General features: G+C 52.0%; 2 protein-coding genes across 2 annotated transcripts in view; both read left to right on the top strand.

Moving 5' to 3' along the window:
- LOC127052853 (carbonic anhydrase 4-like) overlaps positions 1 to 13,416 on the top strand; it is a 55,116-nt gene extending 41,700 nt beyond the window's left edge. The window contains exon 8 of the mRNA XM_050956974.1: positions 13,287 to 13,416. Coding sequence (XP_050812931.1) covers positions 13,287 to 13,412 — 126 coding nt within the window. The 3' untranslated portion in view covers positions 13,413 to 13,416. The remainder of the gene's footprint in view (positions 1 to 13,286) is intronic.
- LOC127052856 (carbonic anhydrase 4-like) lies at positions 2,098 to 5,613 on the top strand. Its single transcript, XM_050956978.1, has 8 exons — positions 2,098 to 2,200; positions 2,398 to 2,427; positions 2,928 to 3,092; positions 3,763 to 3,911; positions 4,235 to 4,324; positions 4,571 to 4,643; positions 4,928 to 5,091; positions 5,400 to 5,613. The coding sequence occupies exons 1-8, from the start codon at positions 2,122 to 2,124 to the stop codon at positions 5,607 to 5,609; spliced, it is 960 nt and encodes a 319-aa protein (XP_050812935.1). The 5' UTR covers positions 2,098 to 2,121; the 3' UTR covers positions 5,610 to 5,613.
- Positions 13,417 to 20,132: the final 6,716 nt, after the last annotated feature.

Raw genomic sequence — 20,132 nt, 5'->3', positions numbered from 1 at the left:
CAGAACTGGGTCTGTGTTGCAGCAGACTTGTGTGTCTGGCTCAACAAGGCAGAGTTCTGGAGTCCCAAGCCGGCAGGGAAAACGAGCTCAGAGGTAATTCCAGTACGTCAGGTTACAGTTCCAATGGGATCCCTGTGACTGAACCTATCACGGGGTTTTGCTGAGTAGTGTGTGTGTCTCCATGTGTCTGTCCTACTGACTCTTGCTCGAGGGATGAGCCCTGCCCTATGTATGTGTGTCCATCAGTCTGTTCTCCTGCCCCCTTCTGGAGAGGTGAGCCCTGCTCTGTGTGTGTGTGTCCATCCGTCTGTCCTACTGCCCCCTGCTGTATGGGTGAGCTCTGCCCTTTGTGTGTGTATCCATCTCTCTGTCCTCGTGCCCCCTGTTGGAAGGGTGGATCCCTGCCCTATGTTTGTGTATCCATTCATCTGTCCTACTGCCCCATGCTGGAGGGACTAGCCCTGCCCCATGTTGGTGAAATGAAAACACATAGACAAGAGAGAGAAGCAGAGGCAAGAAGCAAGAAAGCCAGGTGTGACCGAGATGGTAATTTCCTGCAATACCCTGGACAAACCTTACTGAATTAACTTTAAGTGCCCTAGAAGTTCATGGTATTAAACAGGCAGATGTTTCCCGATTCATGTGGGATTGCATGGACCAGCTCTAGAGGGATCCTGGCTAACCTAAACTCTGGAAAGTGTTTGAAAGACTCTGGAACAACAGGTGCTGGCCCAATGCCCCAGAGCAGCACTAGGGGGCACTGTGCTGCAGGGAGCAGAGTGAGGGCTCAATGGAGGGCACTCCCCCATTGCCATCAGTCTGACCCCAAAGCCCCAGTGCAGCCCTAGGGGGTGCAGTGCTGGTGGGAGGGAGGGACTCAATGGGGGGGGGCTCTCTCTATCCTCTGAGTGCCAGTAACCGACGGTGGCAAAAATCTACTCCAGGGGTAGGCAACCCATGGCACACATGCTGAAGGCGGCATGCGAGCTGATTTTCAGTGACACTCACACTGCCCAGGTCCTGGCCACTGCTCTGGGGGGCTCTGCATTTCCATTTAATTTTATATAAAGCTTCTTAAACATTTAAAAACCCTTATTTACTTTACATACAACAATAGATTTATAGAAAGAGACCTTCTAAAAAGGTTAAAATGTATTACTAGCCCTCGAAACCTTAAATTACCATGAATAAATGAAGACTTGGCACAGCACTTCTGAAAGGCTGCTGACCCCTGCCCTACTCTAATAATTTCGTGGTGGGAACTGAGAGCCAGGACACCTGGGTTCTGTCCTCAGCTCTGAATGGGAAGTGGGATCTAGTGGGTTAGAGCAGGGGGGAGCAGGGAACTAGGACTCCTGGGTTCCCTGCCCAGCTCTAGGAGGGCAACACCGGGCAGTGGTCCAGGGACATCCGCTCACCCCAAGGTGGGTGTGAGGTGCCCTTCCAGCAGCTGGGGACATGCTCTGCCCATTCCAGGCTACCCTGTGTCATTTCCTACTTGCGCCATCTCCCCCCTACATCCCTTCCAAGGAGAGCAAGAGTCAATGTGAGCATCTGGGGCCAGCTCTCCCCCCACAGGGGATGCCCATGGCCTTCCAGGGGGTGGCCCTGCCATCGAGAGCTGCTGCCCTAAGGGAGACATGTCCAGACTGGCGCCCCTTTCTCCTCTTTCCCACCGTCCCCCTTTCCTTCCCTCCTTTCTCTTTCTGCTCCCTGGTTTTCTCTCTCCTTCCCTCCCTCTGTCCGTGCCCCACCCCGTGGATGTAACTCATCCCTTCCCTGAAATTCCAGCCCCAGCCATGCTAGGCTGGGCTGGGCTGGGCTGGGGTGTGACCCTGTGTATAAAAGGAGCTGTGAGGAGCCCTTCACCCCTGCAGTGTGATCTTCCCCCACCAGGCACAGAGCAGGTGAGAGCTGCTCACTGCTGAGCATCCCTAGGGGCCTGTCCCCTCTAGAGGCATCAGCTCCAGGGGGTGGGAAATTGGGTGTGGGCCTTTCCTCTCTACGGCACAGGCTCTGATCTGGCCCCACATTGGGGCCTGGCTGGCTCAGGGCAGGGGAGTTGAACCCAGTCTCTCCAATCCTCCTTCCAGGTTGCTCTCAGCAAGTGACATCGGAGACATGAATCCCACCTGGGTCCAGCACCTCATTGTCCTGGGGACGCTGCTGGGAGCTGGCTACACCAGTACGGATATGGCAGGTAACACTTCTCCCCATCCTGCCCCTGATCCTGCTCTAAAGTCACCCTCCCTGCATGGGCCAAGCCCAGGGGAGGGGGCAGCAGGATGTGGTTATTTATTGGCCACTTCCCAGCTCTGACCCCTTCCCCCACCTCTCTCTCTCTCTCTCTCTCTCTCTCTCCCTCTCCCTCTCCCTCTCCCTCTCTCTCTCCTGCAGATAGCTGGTGCTACGAAGACCCAAAATGTGGTAAGAGAACTCATCCATCCCCTGTGACATAGATATTCATGCTCTGGCCTCACCCAACTCTGAAGTTAATTACTGTTTTCCCACATTTGGATGGGTGGGGAAACTGAGGCACAGAGAAGGGCAGTGTCAGTGTTCCAGAGACAGGGATAGAACCCAGGAATCCTCATTCCCAGTCCCACACCCCTGCTCTAACCCAGAAGACTCCAACCTCCTCCCAGAGCCATGTGTAAAACCCAGGAGACTCCCCTGCTCTAACTCACTGGACAGCATTCCTCATCCAGAACTGCAGCAAGGACCCAGGAGTCCTGACTCCCAGTTCCCCCATTTTATTCTACCAGAGCCCACTCCCCTGCCAGAGTTAGGGAAAGAACCCAGGAATCCTGGCTCCAGGTCTAAAATTTACATCATGCAGCCTCCTCTGGGGTGGGCGACAGCAGCTGATTAACATTCTGACTCCTCCTCCATTTCCCCCTCTTTGTTGGCTTCTCCCCTCTCTGCAGGTCCAGAGACATGGGCGGCTCTGGGGCACTGTAGTGGTACCAGGCAGTCCCCGATCAACATCGTCACCCCTGCGGCTGTCCACAATCCCCACCTGGGGGCTGTGTCCCTCGCTGGCTATGGGGATGCCAGGAAGCTTACCTTCATGGAAAACACGGGGAAGACAGGTAGGTACGGAGTATCAGAGGGGGAGCCGTGTTAGTCTGGATCTGTAAAAGCAGCAAAGAATCCTGTGGCACCTTATAGACTAACAGACATATTGGAGCATGAGCTTTCATGGGTGAATACCCACTTCATCAGACACATGTCAGGTAGGTACAGACAGCCCCCTAAAGCGAGCACCCTGCGCTGCCGTGCTGGATGCCTGGGTTCCAGAGCCAGAACTAGGCACTTTAGCACCTGTCATGAGCAAAGATATTTGTATCCCCGGAGGCGACACGTTGGGGGGCAGGCCGTGCACCCCCCTCAATTTTGCCTTCCATTTAGCACAGAAGGGGAGAGACGCTGTCCCCCCAACCTACCTGGGGAGCACCTGGCTGTGCAGAGATGGCCTGGCTCAGTGCACAGGGCAGGGAGGGCCGCCTGGCAGCCAGCCAGCACCCTGGCTCCCACAGCTCAGAGAACCAAGGGCCCACCAGCTTCTGATCCGCCAGCTCCGGGCAGGAGGCAACAGTTTTCAGACAGTGGGGCACAGCTGGCTGGCAGCCCCGCTCACCCCGCCCATGTAACAGCCCTGCTGGGTCCCATTCCCCACCCTCGTCTCTCCCCCAGCTCACAGCTGCCACTCCAGACGCCTGGGTCCCATTCCCTGTGTTGGTCTCTCTCCCTTCTCTACAGTGTACATACATTTAGCGGATGGGCTCCATCTCAGCGCCCAGGGGCTACCAGCTATCTACACAGCCAAATCCTTCCACCTGCACTGGGGCCAGGGGGCAGCCCGGCCTGGCTCAGAGCATTACATCAATCACAAACGGTTCTCCATGGAGGTGAGAGAGGCAGAGGGCGCAGCACTGACCCCAATGCCCCAGTGCAGAACTGGGGGCGCTGTGAGGTTTGGAGCAGGCAGGGGGGCCTCAGCAGGGGGTGCTGTGCTGCAAGGAGCAGGCATCAGGCTCAGTAGGGGGCGCTGTGCTGCAGGGAGCAGTCAGGGGTTTGGCGGGGGGCACTGTGCTTCAGGTTCAGGGGGCACAGTAGGGGTGCCATGCTGCAGGGAATGGGCAGAGGTTCAGTAGGGGGCGCTGTACTGCAGGGGGCAGGCAGGGGGCTCAGTAGGGGGCGCTCTCCAATTTTTCTCTCTCTCCCCCTTTAGCTCCACATTGTTCATACCAAGAACAACCTGAGCATGGATGACGCCCTCAAGGATCCCGAGGGAATTGCTGTGCTGGCCTTCTTCCTCCAGGTGAGGCAGTGCGGGGCGATGTGCCCAGACTCCTGGGTTCTATCTCCAGCTCGGGACAGGCAGTGAGGTTTAATAAGTTAGAACAGTGGGGGCTGGGCAGCAGGACTCCTGGGTTCTCTGGGTGGGAAGTGGTATCTAATGATTCGAGGAGGGGCTGGAGTCTTACTCTGAGTCACTCAAGGACTCCCAGCCCTCCCCGTGCCTCAGTTTCCCTATTTGCTGTACTCATGTGATCTTGTCCCTCAGGCAACAGCCCATGCACGCCCCTCCCACTCCTGGGATTCCTTCACTCAGCACTTGAAGAAGGTGGCTCTGAAGGGTGAGTATCCCCTGAACTGGGGTGAGGGAGAGCTGGATTACAGCTGGCCTAGCATTGGGGCTGGGGACAGTACAGCTCTGTGCCACCAGGGGGGAGAGAGAATAATGGATGCGAGGAGTGGGGTGGGGGCAAGGAATCCAGGCTATTGGGTTTTGTCCCTAAGCTGGCAGGAGAGTGGGATCTAGTGGGTTAGAGCAGGGGGGTTGGGAACTAGGACTCCTGGGTTCTATCCCCAGCTATGGGAGGGGCCAAGCTGGGCCCTCACTCTCCCTCTGCCCTTCCAGGGAAGAAAACGAATCTGGACGGCTCCTTCTCCCTGCGGGGGCTCCTGGGCTCAGTGGACCTAGCCCGCTATTACCGCTACCAGGGTTCCCTCACCACCCCCAACTGTGACAAAGTCGTGGTCTGGACTGTCTTCCCCGACCCCATCCTGGTGCCTCCTGGCGTGGTGAGTGTGGAGGTGGAGGGAAAGGAGAGAGTCAGGACTCCTGGGATCTCTCCCCAACTCTAGGAGAGGAGTGGGGTCTAGTGGGTTAGAGCAGAGGGGCCTGGGAGTCAGGACTCCTTGGTCTTTTTTCCAGCTCCCCTCCTCTGCTGTTCAAACCCTCACTCTCTCTGCTCCAAAGTGATCCCCATCACAACCTTCTCAGTTCTCTCCATTGATGGGGTGTCCTCCACTCCACTCAGTAGGGTACCCCAAATTTGCCTTCCCCCTCAATTTGCCCTTCCCCCACTAATCTGTCTCCCTCCCTGCAGGTGGCTGCGTTCCCCTCCATCCTCCGCTCCACAGACTCACGTGCTGGGCCCCGGCTGCAGAACAACTACCGGCCTCTGCAAAGCTTTGGGGATCGCCAAGTGGAGGCCTCAGCGGCCCTCCGAGTCACCACCAGCTCCTCTTCCACCTCGCGGCCTGCAGCCTTGATCCTTCTACTCATCAGTATCACAGCAATCACCTGGCACCTATAAGGGGACAGAGCCAGACATCTAGAAGCTGGGCCTAGGCACGGGGTGTGCTGGGAGCCAGGACTCCTGGGTTCTATTCCTGGTTTAGCCACAGACTCCCTATGTGACTGTCATCAAGCGCCATCCCCGCTCTGGGCTTCAGTTTCCCCATCTATAACATTGGGATAGGTTTTGCTTCACAGTCCTGGAGATCAGCATTGATCACAGTCCTCTTGGAGACTGGGTGGGAACGTACCCGTCAGCTAATATAACTCAGGAGAACTGGATTGCAAGGTCGCCACCACCAGGAGTTTGGACTGAGTGGGCAGAGGGGGATTTGCTGAGTAGTATGTGTGTGTGTCCATCTTCTGTCCTACTACCCCCTGCTGGAGGAGTGAGCCCTGCCCCACGTATATATATATCCATCCATCTGTCCTACTGCCCCCTGATAGAGGGATGAGCCCTGCCCTGTGTGTGTGTGTGTCCCCATCTGTCTGTCCTACTGACCCCTGCTGGAGGGATGAGTCCTGCCCCATGTATATGTATCCATCCATCTGTTCTACTGCCCCCTGATAGAGGAATGAGCCCTGCCCTGTGTGTGTGTGTGTGTGTGTGTCCATCCATCTATCCTACTGCCCCCCTTGCTGGAGGGATGAGCCTTGCCCCGTGTGTGTGTGTGTCCCCATCTGTCTGTCCTACTGCCCCCTGCTAGAGGGATGAGTCCTGCTCTGTGTGTGTATGTCTATCTCTCTGTCCCACTGCCCCCTGCTGGAGGAGTGAGCTCTGCCTCGTGTGTGTGTCCATCCATCTATCTTACTTCCCCCGCTGGATGAGTGAGCCCTGCTCCATGTTTCGTATGTGTATGTGGTATTGTCACCTGCTGGAGGGATGAGCCCTGCCCTGTGTGTGTCCCCATCTGTCTGTCCTACTGCCCCCCCTGCTGGAGGGATGAGCCCTGCCCCGTGTGTGTGTGTGTGTGTGTGCGTGTGCGTGCGTGTGTGTGTGTGTATGTGTCCTACTGCCCCCTGCTGGAGGGATGAGCCCTGCCCCATGTGTGTGCTGGCTTTCTTGCTTTTTGCCTCTGCTTCTCTCTCTGTTCTATGTGTTTTCATTTGACATGGTAATTTCCTGCAATACCCTGGACAAACCTTTCTGAATTAACTCTAAGTCCTGTAGAAGTTTATGGTATTAAACAGGCAGATGTTCCCGCATTCTTCTGGGATTGCAGGGACCAGCTCTAGAGGGAGCCAGGCTAACATAAACTCTGGGAAGTGTTTGAAAGACTCTGGAACAACGGGCCAACTAAGGATGAACTGTCGGTTGAGTGGGATCCCTGGGAGATACTTCGGAGGATGAGAAGGCAACATCTCAGCTCCAGAGGAGAAACCCATTGTCGTCTGATCTTCTGCTACGGGAGGACAAGACCTGAGCCCTGAGCTCGTTAAAAGGAGGAACTCAGATTCTGGGGAGCTCTTGTTCTGAGCTAACAGCTGTTATGAACTTGTGACCACAGACAAACCCCTGGGTGTGGCTTCCTGAGCCCTGGTTGCGGTTTGGGTGATCTCTGGGTAGCTTATTAGCACCCGTGTAGGTTCCTGTGTTGTTCTGAATACATTTTCTCTGTAACACTTTCACCTTAAGAATAAATGTGCTTGCTGGGTGGTGACTTACCTGTGGGCACTGACGCTGGTTATAGCCTCTGAGGGGAAGGCAACGCAGATCTGCAGAGGTGGTCTGAGCTGCTGGTGAATTCACAGTGTAGGCAGGGAATTATGCAGCCTGGAAATACACAGAAGGAAATGGGACACAGGTGTGTATCCAGGAGATGTGGCGGCTGAGGAGCTGGGAGCCTCGAATGGGAGCCCTTGCTGGACCATGTGGGGGAAATACAGGTGCAGTTGCCCTGAACTAGGCCACCAAGCAGTGCCCTGTGAGCTCAGTGTGACCCAGGGAAAAGCCAGAGAGTGCTCTCGGGTCTGTTGGCTACAGCAGCTTGGGGCTAGAAGCTGAGAACCAGTTCCTTAGGCCTTGGCTACACTGGCAAGTTAGAGCACATTAAATCAGCCCTGGGTGCCCTAATTCCTGAGGTGTCCACATTGGCAAGGCACGTAGAGCACCCAGGCCCCACAGCTGGAGCACCGTAATCCACCTCCACGAGAGGCATAGAGCTTGCTGCACCCTGGCTGGAGCACCGTAGCACCAGTGTCGATGCCCTGGTCTATTAATGTGTTCAGATGGGCCTCCAGAAGTGTGCCACAATGCCTGTTCTAGCCACTCTGGTCATCACTTTGAACTCTACTGCCCTGCCCTCAGGTGACCATCAGACCCGCCCTTTCAGTTCTCTGGGAATTTTGAAATTCCCCTTCCTGTTTGCTCAGCAAGGCTTGGCGTGCTCTCAGCACAACTTTCCAGGTGACCATGCCTCCACGCGGGTTCTGGAGTCCCAAGCTCAAAAGGATAACGGGCTCACAGGTAATTTCAGCACATCAGGTGACAGTCCCAAGGGGGTCCCTGTGACCGAACCCATCACAGGGGGTTTTGCTGAGTAGTGTATGTGTGTCCATCCATCTGTCCTACTGACCCCTGCTGGAGCAGTGAGCCTTGCCCCGTGTGTGTGTCCATCTGTCTGTCCCACTGGCCCCTCCTGTATGGGTGAGTCCTGCCTGTATGTGTGTGTCTATCCATCTGTCCTACTGCCTCCTGCTGGAGGGATGAGCCCTGCTCCGTGTGTGTGTGTGTGTGCATGTGTGTGTGTCCATCCATCTGTCCTACTGCCCCCTGCTGGAGGGATGAGCCCTGCTCCGTGTGTGTGAAAGGAAAACATATAGAAGAGAGAGAGAAGCTGAGGCAAAATGCAAGAAATCCAGATGTGACCGAGACGGTAATTTCCTGCAATACCCTGGACAAATCTTACTGAATTAATTTTAAGTGCCCTAGAAGTTCATGGTATTAAACAGGCAGATGTTTCCGGATTCATGTGGGATTGCAGGGACCCAATCTAGAGGGATCCTGGCTAACGTAACCTCTGGGAAGTGTTTTAAAGACTCTGGAACAATGGGTGCTGGCCCAATGCCCCAGAGCGGCACTAGGGGGTGCTGTGGTGCAGGGAGAGGGTGGGAGAGGCTCAATAGGGGGCGCTCTCTATCCTTTGAGTGCCAATAACTGAGGGTGGCAAAAATCTAGTATAATAATTTCGGGGTGGGAACTGAGAGCTAGGACACCTGGGTTCTGTCCTCAGCTCTGAGTTGGGAGTGGGATCTAGTGGGTTAGAGCAGGGGACAGCAGTGAACTAGGACTCCTGGGTTCCCTGCCCAGCTCTAGGTGAGCAATAACAGGCAGTGGTTCAGGGATATCCGCTCACTCCAAGGTCAGTGTGAGGTGCCCTTCCAGAAGCGGGGGATGTGCTCTGCCCCATGCCAGGCTGCCTTGTGTCATTTCCCCCTTGTGCCATCTCCCCAGCACATCCCTTCCAAGAAGAGTGAGAGTTGATGTGGGCATCTGGGGCCAGCACTTCCCACACAGATATGTGCCCACAGCCTCAGAGGGGGTGGCCCTGGCACCGGGGGTTGGTGCCCTAAGGGAGACGCACCCAGACTGGCGCCCCTTTCTCCTCTTTCCCCCCGTCCCCCTCTTTCCTTCCCTCCTTTCACTTTCTGCTTTCTGGTTTTCTCTCTCCCTCCCTCTGTCTCTGCCCCACGCCGTGGATGTAACTCATCCCTTCCCTGTAATTCCACCTCCGGCCCCGCTGGGCTGGGCTGGGCTGGGCTGGGGTGTGATCCTGTGTATATAAGGTGCTGCAAGGAGCCCTTCACCCCTGCAGTGTGACCTTCCCCTACCAGACACAGAGCAGGTGAGAGCTGCTTGCTGCTGAGCCTTCCTAGGGGCCTGTCCCCTCTAGAGGTGCCTACTCCAGGGGTGGGATATGGAGCACAGGGCCCATCCCCTCTAGGGGCGTCACTGGCCGCAGGTGGGAAATAGGCCACAGGTTTGTCCTCTCTAGGGCACAGGCTCTGATCTGGCCCCACATTGGGCCCTGGCTGGCTCAGGGCAGGGGAGTTGAACCCAGGCCTGGTCCACACTACAGCGTTAAATTGATTTAAACAGCGTTAAATTGATTTAACGCTGTACCCGTCCACACTACAAGGCACTTAAAATCGATTTTAAGGGGTCTTAAAATCGATTTCTGTACTCCTGCTCAATGAGAGGAGTAACCCTAAAATCAATATTACTATATCGATTTAGGCTTAGTGTGGACGGAAATCGAAGTTATTGGTCCCATTCTTTTACTGAGCTACCCAGAGTGCACCGCTCCGGAAATCGATGGTAGCCTGGGACCATGGACGCACACCACCGAAGTAATGTGCCCTAGTGTGGACGCGTAAAATCGATTTTATAAAACCTGTTTTATAAAATCGATTTTATTAATTTCGATTTTACTCTGTAGTGTGGACGTGGCCAGTCTCTCCAATCCTCCTTCCAGGTTGCTCTCAGCAAGTGTCATTGGAGACATGAATCCCACCTGGGTCCAGCACCTCATTGTCCTGGGGATGCTGCTGGGAGCCCGCCACAACAGTACAGATACAGCAGGTAACACTGCTCCCCATCCTGCCCCTGATCCTGCTCTAAAGTCACCCTCCCTGCAGGGACCAAGCCCAGGGGAGGGGGCAGCAGGATGTGGTTATTTATTGGTCACCTCCCAGCTCTGACCCCCTCCTCCACCACTCTCTGACCTGCAGGTTCCTGGTGCTACGAAGATGCAGAATGCGGTAAGAGAACCCATCCATCCCCTGCAACACTGATATCCACTCTCCGACCTCACCCTGTGCAGGAGTTAATTATGGTTTTCCCACATTTGGATGGGTGGGGAAACTGAGGCACAGAGAAGGGCAGGGTCAGCGTTCCAGTGCTAGGGATAGAACCCCGGAGTCCTCGCTTCCAGCCTCACCCCCTGCTCTAAACCACAAGACTCCAACCTCCTCCCAGAGTCGTGTGTAAAACTCAGGAGCCTCCCCTGCTCTAACTCACTAGACGGCATTCCCCGACATAGTTGCAGAGAGAACCCAGGAATCCTGACTCCCAGTTCCCCCACTTTATCGTGCCAGAGCCCACTCCCCTGCCAGAGTCAGGGACAGAACCTAGGAATCCTAAATTTTGCATCATGCAGCCACCTCTGGGGTGGGTGACAGAAGCTGATTAACATTCTAACTCCTCCTCCATTTCTTTCTCTGGCCCTTTCCCCTCCCCGTTGGCTCCTTCCCTGCCGGCAGGTCCAGAGACTTGAGCGGCTCTGGGGCACTGTAACGGCACCAGGCAGTCCCCGATCAACATCGTCACCCCTGCATCTGTCCACAGTCGCCACCTGGGGGCTGTGTCCCTCACTGGCTATGAGGACGCCAGAAAGCTTATTTCCATGGAAAACATGGGGAAGACAGGTAGGTACAGAGTGACCCCTAAAGAAAGCACCCTGCACTGCTGTGCCAGATGCCTGGGTCCCATTCCCCACCCTGGTCTCTCCTTGGGTCTCATTCCCTGTGTTCGTCTCTCTCCCCACCGCCCCCACACACACAGTGTCCGTGCTTTTAGCAGATGGGCTCCATCTCAGCGCCCAGGGGCTCCCAGCTACCTACACAGCTAAATCCTTCCACCTGCACTGGGGCGAGGGGGAAGACAGGCCTGGCTCGGAGCATTTCATCAATCACAAAGGGTTCTCCATGGAGGTGAGAGACTCAGGGGGCACTGCGCTGACCCCAATGCCCCAGTGCAGAGCTAGGGAGCGCTATGCACGGTGGAGCGGGGAGGAAGCTCAGCAGGGGGCTCTGTGCTGCAGGGAGCGGGCGGGGGGCTCGGCAGGAGGCGCTGAGCTTCAGGGGATGAGTGGGGGGCTCAGCAGGGGGCAATGAACTGTAGGGGGTAGGCAGGGGGCTTGGCACGGGGGGCTTCAGGGGTGGGTGGGGGTTCAGCAGGGGGCGCTGTGCTGCAGGGGGTGGGTGGGGGATCAGTATGGGGTGCTGTGCTGCAGGGAGCAGGCAGGGGGATCAGCAGCGGGCGCTGTGCTGCAGGGAGCAGGCGGGGGGATCAGCAGGGGGTGCTGTGCTGCAGATAGCAGGCAGGGCGATCAGTATGGGGTGCTGTGCTGCAGGGAGCAGGCGGGGGGATCAGCAGGGGGCGCTGTGCTGCAGGGAGCAGGTGGGGGGAATCAGTAGGGGGCGCTGCGATGCAGGGAGCAGGTGGGGGATAAGCAGGGGGCGCTCTGCTGCAGGGAGCAAGCGTGGGAATCAGCAGGGGGCGCTGTGATGCAGGGACCAGCAGGGGCCTCCATAGGGGGCGCTCTCCAATTTTTCTCTCTCTCCCCCTTTAGTTCCACATTGTTCATACCAAGAACAACCTGAGCATGGATGACGCCCTCAAGGATCATGAGGGAATCGCTGTGCTGGCCTTCTTCCTCCAGGTGAGGCAGTGTGGGGCGATGTGCCCAGACTCCTGGGTTCTATCTCCAGCTCGGGACAGGCAGCGAGGTTTAATGTTAGAACGGTGGGGGCCGGGCAGCAGGACTCCTGGGTTCTCCGGGTGGGAAGTGGTATCTAATGATTCGAGGAGGGGCTGGAGTCTTACTCTGAGTCACGCTAGGACTCCCAGCCCTCCCCATGCCTCAGTTTCCCTATTTGCTGTACTCATGTGATCTTGTCCCTCAGGCAACAGCCCATGCACGCCCCTCCCACTCCTGGGATTCCTTCACCCAGCACTTGAAGAAGGTGGCTCTGAAGGGTGAATATCCCCTGAACTGGGGTGCGGGAGAGGTGGATTACAGCTGGCCTAGCATTGGGGCTGGGGACAATACAGCTCTGTGCCACCAGCGGGGAGAGAGAATAATGGATGTGAGGAGTGGGGTGGGGGAGAGGAGTCTGGACTACTGGGTTCTGTCCCTAAAACTGGCAGGAGAGTGGGATCTAGTGGGTTAGAACAGGGGGGTTGGGAGCTAGGACTCCTGGGTTCTATCCCCAGCTATGGAAGGGGCCGAGCTGGGCCCTCATTCTCCCTCTGCCCTTCCAGGGAAGAAAATGAATCTAGATGGCTCCTTCTCCCTGTGGGGGCTCCTGGGCTCAGTGGACCTAGCCCGCTATTACCGCTACCAGGGTTCCCTCACCACCCCCAACTGTGACGAAGTCATGGTCTGGACTGTCTTCCCCAACCCCATCCTGGTGTGGTGCGTGGAGGGAAGGGACTCTTTGTTTCTCTCCCCAGCTCTGGGAGGGGAGTGGGTTCTGGTGGGTGAGAGAAGCAGGGACTGGGAGTCAGGACTCCTGGGTCCTTTTTCCAGCTCCCCTCCCTTCTGCTGTTCAAACCCCCCTCTCTGCTCCAAAGAAGGGCTGCACAGAGGGGCGGGCAAGTGGGGCAATTTGCCCTAGGCCCCGGGCCCCACAGGTGCCCCCATAAGAATATAGTATTCTATAGTATTGCAACTCTTTTTTTATGGAAGGGGCCCCCAAAATTGCTTTTCTCCAGGCCCGCTGAATCCTCTGGGTGGCCCTGCTCCAAAGTGATCCCCATCAGAACCTTCTCAGTTCTCTCCATTGATGAGATGTCCTCTGCTCCACTCAGTAGAGCACCCCAAGTTTGCCTTCCCCCTCAATTTGCCCCTCCTGCACTAATCTGTCTCCCTCCCCCAGATAACTGTGTTCACCTCCATGCTCCACTCCACAGACTCAGCTGATAAGCTGCAGAACAACTACCAGCCTCTACAGAGCCTTGGGGATCACCAAGTGGAGGCCTCGGCGGCCCTCTGAGTCACCCCCAGTTCCTCTTCCACCCCGTGGGCTGCAGTGTTGATCCCTCTACTCATCAGTATCATGGCAATCACCTGGCAACTATAGGGGGACAGAGCCAGACACCTAGAGGCTGTGCCTGGGGGGGGGGGGTGCTGGGAGCCAGGACTCCTGGGTTCTATTCCTGGTTCAGCCACAGACTCCCTATGTGACTGTCATCAAGTGCCATCCCTGCTCTGGGCCTCAGTTTCCCCATCTATAAAATAGGGATAGATTTTGCTCCAGAGTCCTGGAGATCAACATTGATCACAGTCCTCTTTGAGACTGTGTGGGAATGCACCCTTCAACTAACCTATCTCAGGAGGAATGGATTGCAAGCCCCACACTGCCAGGAGTTTGGACTGAGTGGGCAGAGGGGGGTGACATTGGACTCCATATGCTTTTTAAAAGTATGCTTATGAATGTAAATATGATGTAACGGGAATACGCTTTATGCAAAAGGTCTCCTGTAAGGTATCATTGCAAAGCTTATAATCTACTGAGTGTGGTCATCCTATTTGTATGAATGTATCATTCTTGTATCTGAAGTTAGAAATATGAAGTATAAGTCTGAGGTCCTATTGTAATTATGCAAAATTTGCCCCATTGATGGTGGTTTAGAATCTTGATGGCTCCGGTTGTCAGAAGTCATGGGTGTGGTGCTTTGCTTTGTTCAGTGTTGATAACAGTCGGATGTGTGCTAATCTTGATGCCTCCCATTGACTAGGACAATTGATTGTAAGATGTTTAGTATCAGAGGGTAGCCGTGTTAGTCTGGATCTGTAAAAGCAGCAAAGAATCCTGTGGCACCTTATAGTTAGTCTATAAGGTGCCACAGGATTCTTTGCTGCTTTTGTAAGATGTTTATTTACCTGCAAGCCTTCCTGTGCACGTATGGGCCAGCCCTTGGGTAATGAAGAATGAGGTCCTACAGGACATGTGACTATGTCACATGATACTGGAATCCATCTTAAATCTGGTACTTTCCCATTTAGACATAGGGGTGGTGACCCAGAGAGACAAAAGGTTCCCGCCTTGTGCCAAAGCTATAAAAGGGAGTGGAACAGGACAAAGAAGGCCAGTTATGAGAACACCCGTGTTTACCACCTAAGGCTGCCAGTCATGAGAAAACTCCTGTTTACCACTTGAGATGTCTGCTGGAACTAACAAGGACTGTACTGGGGGAAAGGATTGGGCTCAGACCAGGAAGGAGTCTAGTCTGTGCAGTAAGCTTTTTGGAACATCTCTGAGGGTGAAATATTACCTGTAATCAGTTTCTTAATGTATTAGGCTTAGACTTATGTGTTTTTGCTTTATTTTGCTTGATGACTTACTTTGTTCTGCCTGTTACTACTTGAAACCACTTAAATCCTACTTTTTATACTTAATAAAATCACTTTTGTTTATTAATGAACCCAGAGTAAGTGATTAATACCTGGGGGTGGGGAGGCAGCAAACAGCTGTGCATCTCTCTCTATCAGTGTTATAGAGGGCAGACAATTTATGAGTTTACCTAGTATAAGCTTTGTACCAGCGGTCTCGATCTCAATTTGCCTTAGGGCCAGGGCCAGTCCTCAAATCCTCCTAGTGGGCAAATAATGCCACTGAAGGTGGTGTTCAGAAAAGTAAACGTTTATATTGTATTTTTATGTCGAATCTTAGAAATAATAAAACTGTCATACAACTTTATACAATTCTTCACCTGCCAGAGAGTTTTTAGGGTTTGCCAGGCACCTGGCAACACTTCAGTTCTGTCAGTTTTTTGATGTTTGACCTCAGTGACTTTCCTGTCTCCGAAAGTCTGTGAGAATGAGGGATCATCCTTCAGGATAGGTTGTAGATCCATGATGATGTACACCATCTATTGTCTATGGTCAAGCTCTAAGATACAGCCGCATTTGCTCCAATCCCTCAGACAGAGACAAACACCTACAGGAACTCTATCAAGCATTCTTAAAACTACAATATCCACCTGGTGAAGTTAAGAAACAGATTGACAAACCCAGAAGGTTACCCAGAAGTCACCTACAAAAAAAGTAACAGAACGCCACTAGCCGTCACCTACAGCCCCCAACTAAAACCTCTCCAGCACATCTTCAGGGATCTACAATGTATCCTGAAGGATGATCCCTCACTCTCACAGATCTTGGGAGACAGGCTAGTCCTCACTTACAGACAGCCCCCTAACCTGAAGCAAATACTCACCACACAACAAAAACACTAACCCAGGAACCAAACCCTGCAACAAACCACGGTGCTAATTCTGTCCGCATGTCTATTCAAGCACACCATCATAGAACCTAACCACATCAGCCACACTATCAGTGACTTGTTCACCTGCACATCTACCAACATGATATATGCCATCATGTGACAGCAACGCCCCTCTGCCATGTACATTGGCCAAACCAGACAGTCTGTACGCCAAAGAATAAATGGACACAAATCTGACATCAGGAATTGCAACATTCAAAAACCAGTTGGAGAACACTTCAGTCTCCCTGGTCACTCAACAACAGACTTAAAAGTGGCAATTCTTCAACAGAAAAACTTCAAAAACAGACTCCAACGTGAAACTGCAGAACTGGAATTAATTTGCAAACTGGACACCATCAAATTAGGCATGAATAAAGACTGGGAGTGGTTGGGTCACTACAAAACCTAATTTTACCATACTAATCTTCCCCTACTGTTACTCACCCATTCTTGTCAACTGTTTGAAATGGGCCACCCTCATTACCACTACAAAAGTGATTTTTCCTCCCTTAGTATCCTACTGTTAATTGAATTGTCTCGTGAGACTGATTCCCCACACACCCCCGGTAACGCAACTCTCATTTATTCATGTACTATGTATAAATATACCTGCTACTGTATTTTCCACTCCATGCATCTGATGAAGTGGGATCTACCATGCATCTGATGAAGTGGGTTCTAGCCCACGAAAGCTTATGCCCAAATAAATGTGTTTAATCTCTAACGTGCTACAAGGACTCTTGATTGTTTTAGCTAATAGTTAGTCTTTTGGGACCTAAACTATTACTGGTTTTGAAGCCACATCTTAGACTCTGGGAGAAGGGTTTTTCAGAAAGTTAAGTGAATATTTTAGTGAAACTAAAAAAGTTTTACAAAACTGTTCAGCTCTGTGGATGCTTTTACACTGGTATAAAACTATGTTAAATACCTACTCACTGGTTCATTCATATCACTGTTTCTAAAACACAACTGCAGAATAGGTTTTCCTGATTGAGCTGAGTAATTGTTATAAAGAGATATTGGCAATCCCGCAAGAACCTACGGAAAAATTAATCTGAACAGAGGTTATAGGATTTGCATTTTTAAACACATTCTGCATCAGACAGCATCTTGTCCTCTCTTCCAGTTTGCATGAATCTACCTTTCTAATCCAGAGCATCTTTTGCCAGAGGCTGCAGGGTTAGGTAATGGAATAACTTCTGTGGCTTCTTTGCTCAATAACATTCTTTGAAATATCTGGCTCTCCATTTGGTCAGTTATACTTTCAGTTTGATAAATAAATAACCCAGAAAGGGAGTTACAATTTGCAGGATTTAATCTACAACAAAAATTATTTTTGGAGATCTTTTCCTTTAGAAACATTGGCAAGCATGGTTTTCCCACTTGTTTCATTGGCAATTCACTTGCCAAGAGGGGGGAGGGATAGCTCAGTGGTTTGAGCATTGGCCTGCTAAACTCAGGGTTGTGAGTTCAATCCTTGAGTGGGGCCATTTGGGGATTGGTCCTGCTTTAAGCAGGGGGTCAGACAAGGTGATCTCTCAAGGTCCCTTCCAACCTTAATAATCTATGGTTTGCTTTGAATACCTATAGCTCATATCCCTTTTGTGGTGCAAGAATGGAGCTGAATTAAAGCAAGACCCAGGACAACTTGTTTGATTCACTACTGGCATGGCACTGATCACTGAATTGCCATTTGTTTTGCCAGGATCAGGGGCCATCCCTGGCTTTTTGCACAACTGCAGATAACTGGGTAAATGCCACTTACACTGAAACTCCCCTTCACTTCATCACCAAAATCATCCCTGTGTTTAAAGAGGTGCTGGTAGGTCCATTTGCATTAGCAAATCAGCAGAAACCTTTCATTTATTTTTACCCATCTGTGACATTACTGACATAACCTGTAACCATATAGATCATTGTTGCAACCACCGTTAAATATTTGCAGCAAATATTGTACAAAGGTTGTCATGTAAGGTGTCTATGGGAAGGGTATGATTTGCTGATTATAATTATGCTAGCTCTGTGTGTGTATCATTTTTGTGGTTGAAGTTACGAACATTGGCTACACACTTGTATATCAATGTATTCTGAATCTAAGTAGCCTTAGTAAAGCATTTAGTCAGCTTCTTAAAAAGGAATTTGCAAGTTAAGTGTCCAGTCAAGAAATATTTAACTGACATCAGACCTTGGGAGAATCCAGTCCACAAAAGAAGTCTTCCTGGGGACTTTCAAGACAGCATGTGGGCAATGGCTGCCACCTGTAAAGAACTGACTCATGCATGGACATGTGACTTGCCCATGTGACTCCAGACTCCATTTTGCGGTAATTTTCCACAGTAACAACAAAGAGGTGTTCTTACACCTGGAAGAGACTATAAAAGACAGTTGCCCTATCTCCATCTTGTTTTCAATCCTGCTTCTACCTCTGGAGGGACTTTGCTACAAAGTGAATCTCTGAACAAAGGACTGAATGATGCATCCCAGCTGTGGATGGACTCCAGAGATTTGGTTTGAACCTGCAGTTTATTCTATCACTGCTACAATCCTGAACCAGGAACTTTGCCATTACTGGATGTAATTGATTCCATTTAACCAATTCTAGCTCTCATCTACATCTTCTTTTTCCTTTCATAAACCTTTAGATTTTAGATTCTTAAGGATTGGCAACAGTATGATTTGTGGGTAAGATCTGATTTGTACATTGACCTGGGTCTGGCGTGTGGTCCTTTGGGATCAGGTGAACCTTTTTTCTTTTACGGGGGTATCGGTTTTCATAACCATTCATCGACATAACAAGTGGCACTGGTGGTGATACTGGGAAACTGGAGTGTCTAAGGGAATTACTAGTATGACTTATGGTTAGCCAGTGGGGTAAAACTGAAGTCTTCTCTGTTTAGCTGGTTTGGTTTGCCTTGGGGTGCATAGAAACCCCAGCCTTGGGCTGCAACTGTCCTGCTTTAAGCAATCTGTCCTGAATTGACACACTCAGTTAGATCCCACCAAAGCCAGCATCGCTACACTATCCTTCCAGTCCCTGCAGCCCAGCCTCCACCTTAGGTTCTAGATACTTTGCCAGTGATTAAAACCTCCAGGGGGAGTGTGACATTGCACTCCATATGTTTTATGGAAATATGCTTATGAGTATGAATATGATGTAACTGGAATATGCTTTAGGCAAAAGGTCTCTTGTAAGGTATCATTACAAAGCTTATAATCTACTGAGTGTGGTCATCTTATTTGTATGCATGTATCATTCTTGCATCTGGAGCTAGAAATATGAAGTATAATTCTGTGGTCCTATTGTAATTATGCAAGGTGTGGGCCATTGATGGTGGTTTAGTATCTTGATGGCTCTGGTTGACAGAAGTCATGGGTGTGGTGCTGTGCTCTGTTCAGTGTTGATAACAGTCGGTTGCCTGGGTGTGTTCTCTCTGTGTGCTGCCCCAGCTCTGCAGATCGCTGACACAGCAAACCCTGAGAGAACCCCCGATGACCACAGACTCTGATAAGGTATGAAGGCAACCAGCAAGGTTTATTGCCAAATGAAACAGTCTCTAGCTCCCTGGATCAGATGTCTACAGTTCTGCCAGTTCGTATGTGCTCCCTGACAATGGACCGGCTCAGTCAGTGGCAGGATTTACCACTACCCCCTAGGCCAGACAAAGACAACTCCTCAGGGGCGCATTCTTATACACAGGTACAAATTGGTTACGCAACACTCCTGACCTGTAGAGGTGCAACCCCTTTACGTGTCAAGGTGCCGCCTCTCACAAAACAACTCTACCATATTTTCCGCCTGCCCCTGTCTTTAGGATAGGTCGGCCTGTTCCTGTTATCTGTGGGGAATGTGCTAATACCAGAGTGTTCTGCTACCACCCTGGCTAGGGTGACCACATAGCAACTGTGGAAAAACGGGACGGGGGTGGGGGGGTAATAGGAGCCTATATAAGAAAAGGTCTCAAAAAATGGGACTGTCCCTTTAAAAATGGGACATCTGGTCACCGTAATCCTGGCATGTGTCTCCATAACTAGTGCCCAGTACCTTTTAAGTAGGGTGACCAAGTCCCATTTTTAAAGGGACAGTCCCTTTTTTGGGGACTTTCTCTTATATAGGCGCCTATTACCCCTCACCCCTGACCCATTTTTTCACAGTTGCTATCTGGTCACCCTGCTTTTAGGTATGTGTATTTTTACAACATCGGCCCTCTTCTTGCCAGTTTCTGTGAGCAGGGCCTGCCTCTGGCTCACAGCTGAACTTTGCTTTATGTTAGCAAAGTCTTGACCGTTACTTTAGTTCAGGCCTTAGGCTTCATACCAGGCCTCTGATGCAAGAGTTTGTCTCTGGGCCTCCTCTTACTACATTCCCCCACTTTTTGCCTTTTTATGGAGAGGATGTTTATCCCTTGTCCAGGAAAAGCACAATGCATGGACTGAAGATAACCCAGTGGGCTAAACACTGTTATGTGGTCACCTCATTTCACTATCCATC

The sequence above is a fragment of the Gopherus flavomarginatus genome, chromosome 5 (assembly GCF_025201925.1).
Source record: "Gopherus flavomarginatus isolate rGopFla2 chromosome 5, rGopFla2.mat.asm, whole genome shotgun sequence".
NCBI classification, from domain to species: Eukaryota; Metazoa; Chordata; order Testudines; family Testudinidae; genus Gopherus; species Gopherus flavomarginatus.
Note: the sequence above shows the minus strand (reverse complement) of the source record. Positions and strands in the feature narration are given on the sequence as shown.

Coding starts and splice junctions, on each gene's coding strand:
- LOC127052856 (XM_050956978.1), top strand. CDS start 2,122: ATGAATCCCACCTGGGTCCAGCACCTCATTGTCCTGGGGACGCTGCTG. Junction 3,093..3,762: donor GGAAAACACGGGGAAGACAG/GTAGGTACGGAG, acceptor CCTTCTCTACAG/TGTACATACATTTAGCGGAT. Junction 4,325..4,570: donor TGCTGGCCTTCTTCCTCCAG/GTGAGGCAGTGC, acceptor CTTGTCCCTCAG/GCAACAGCCCATGCACGCCC.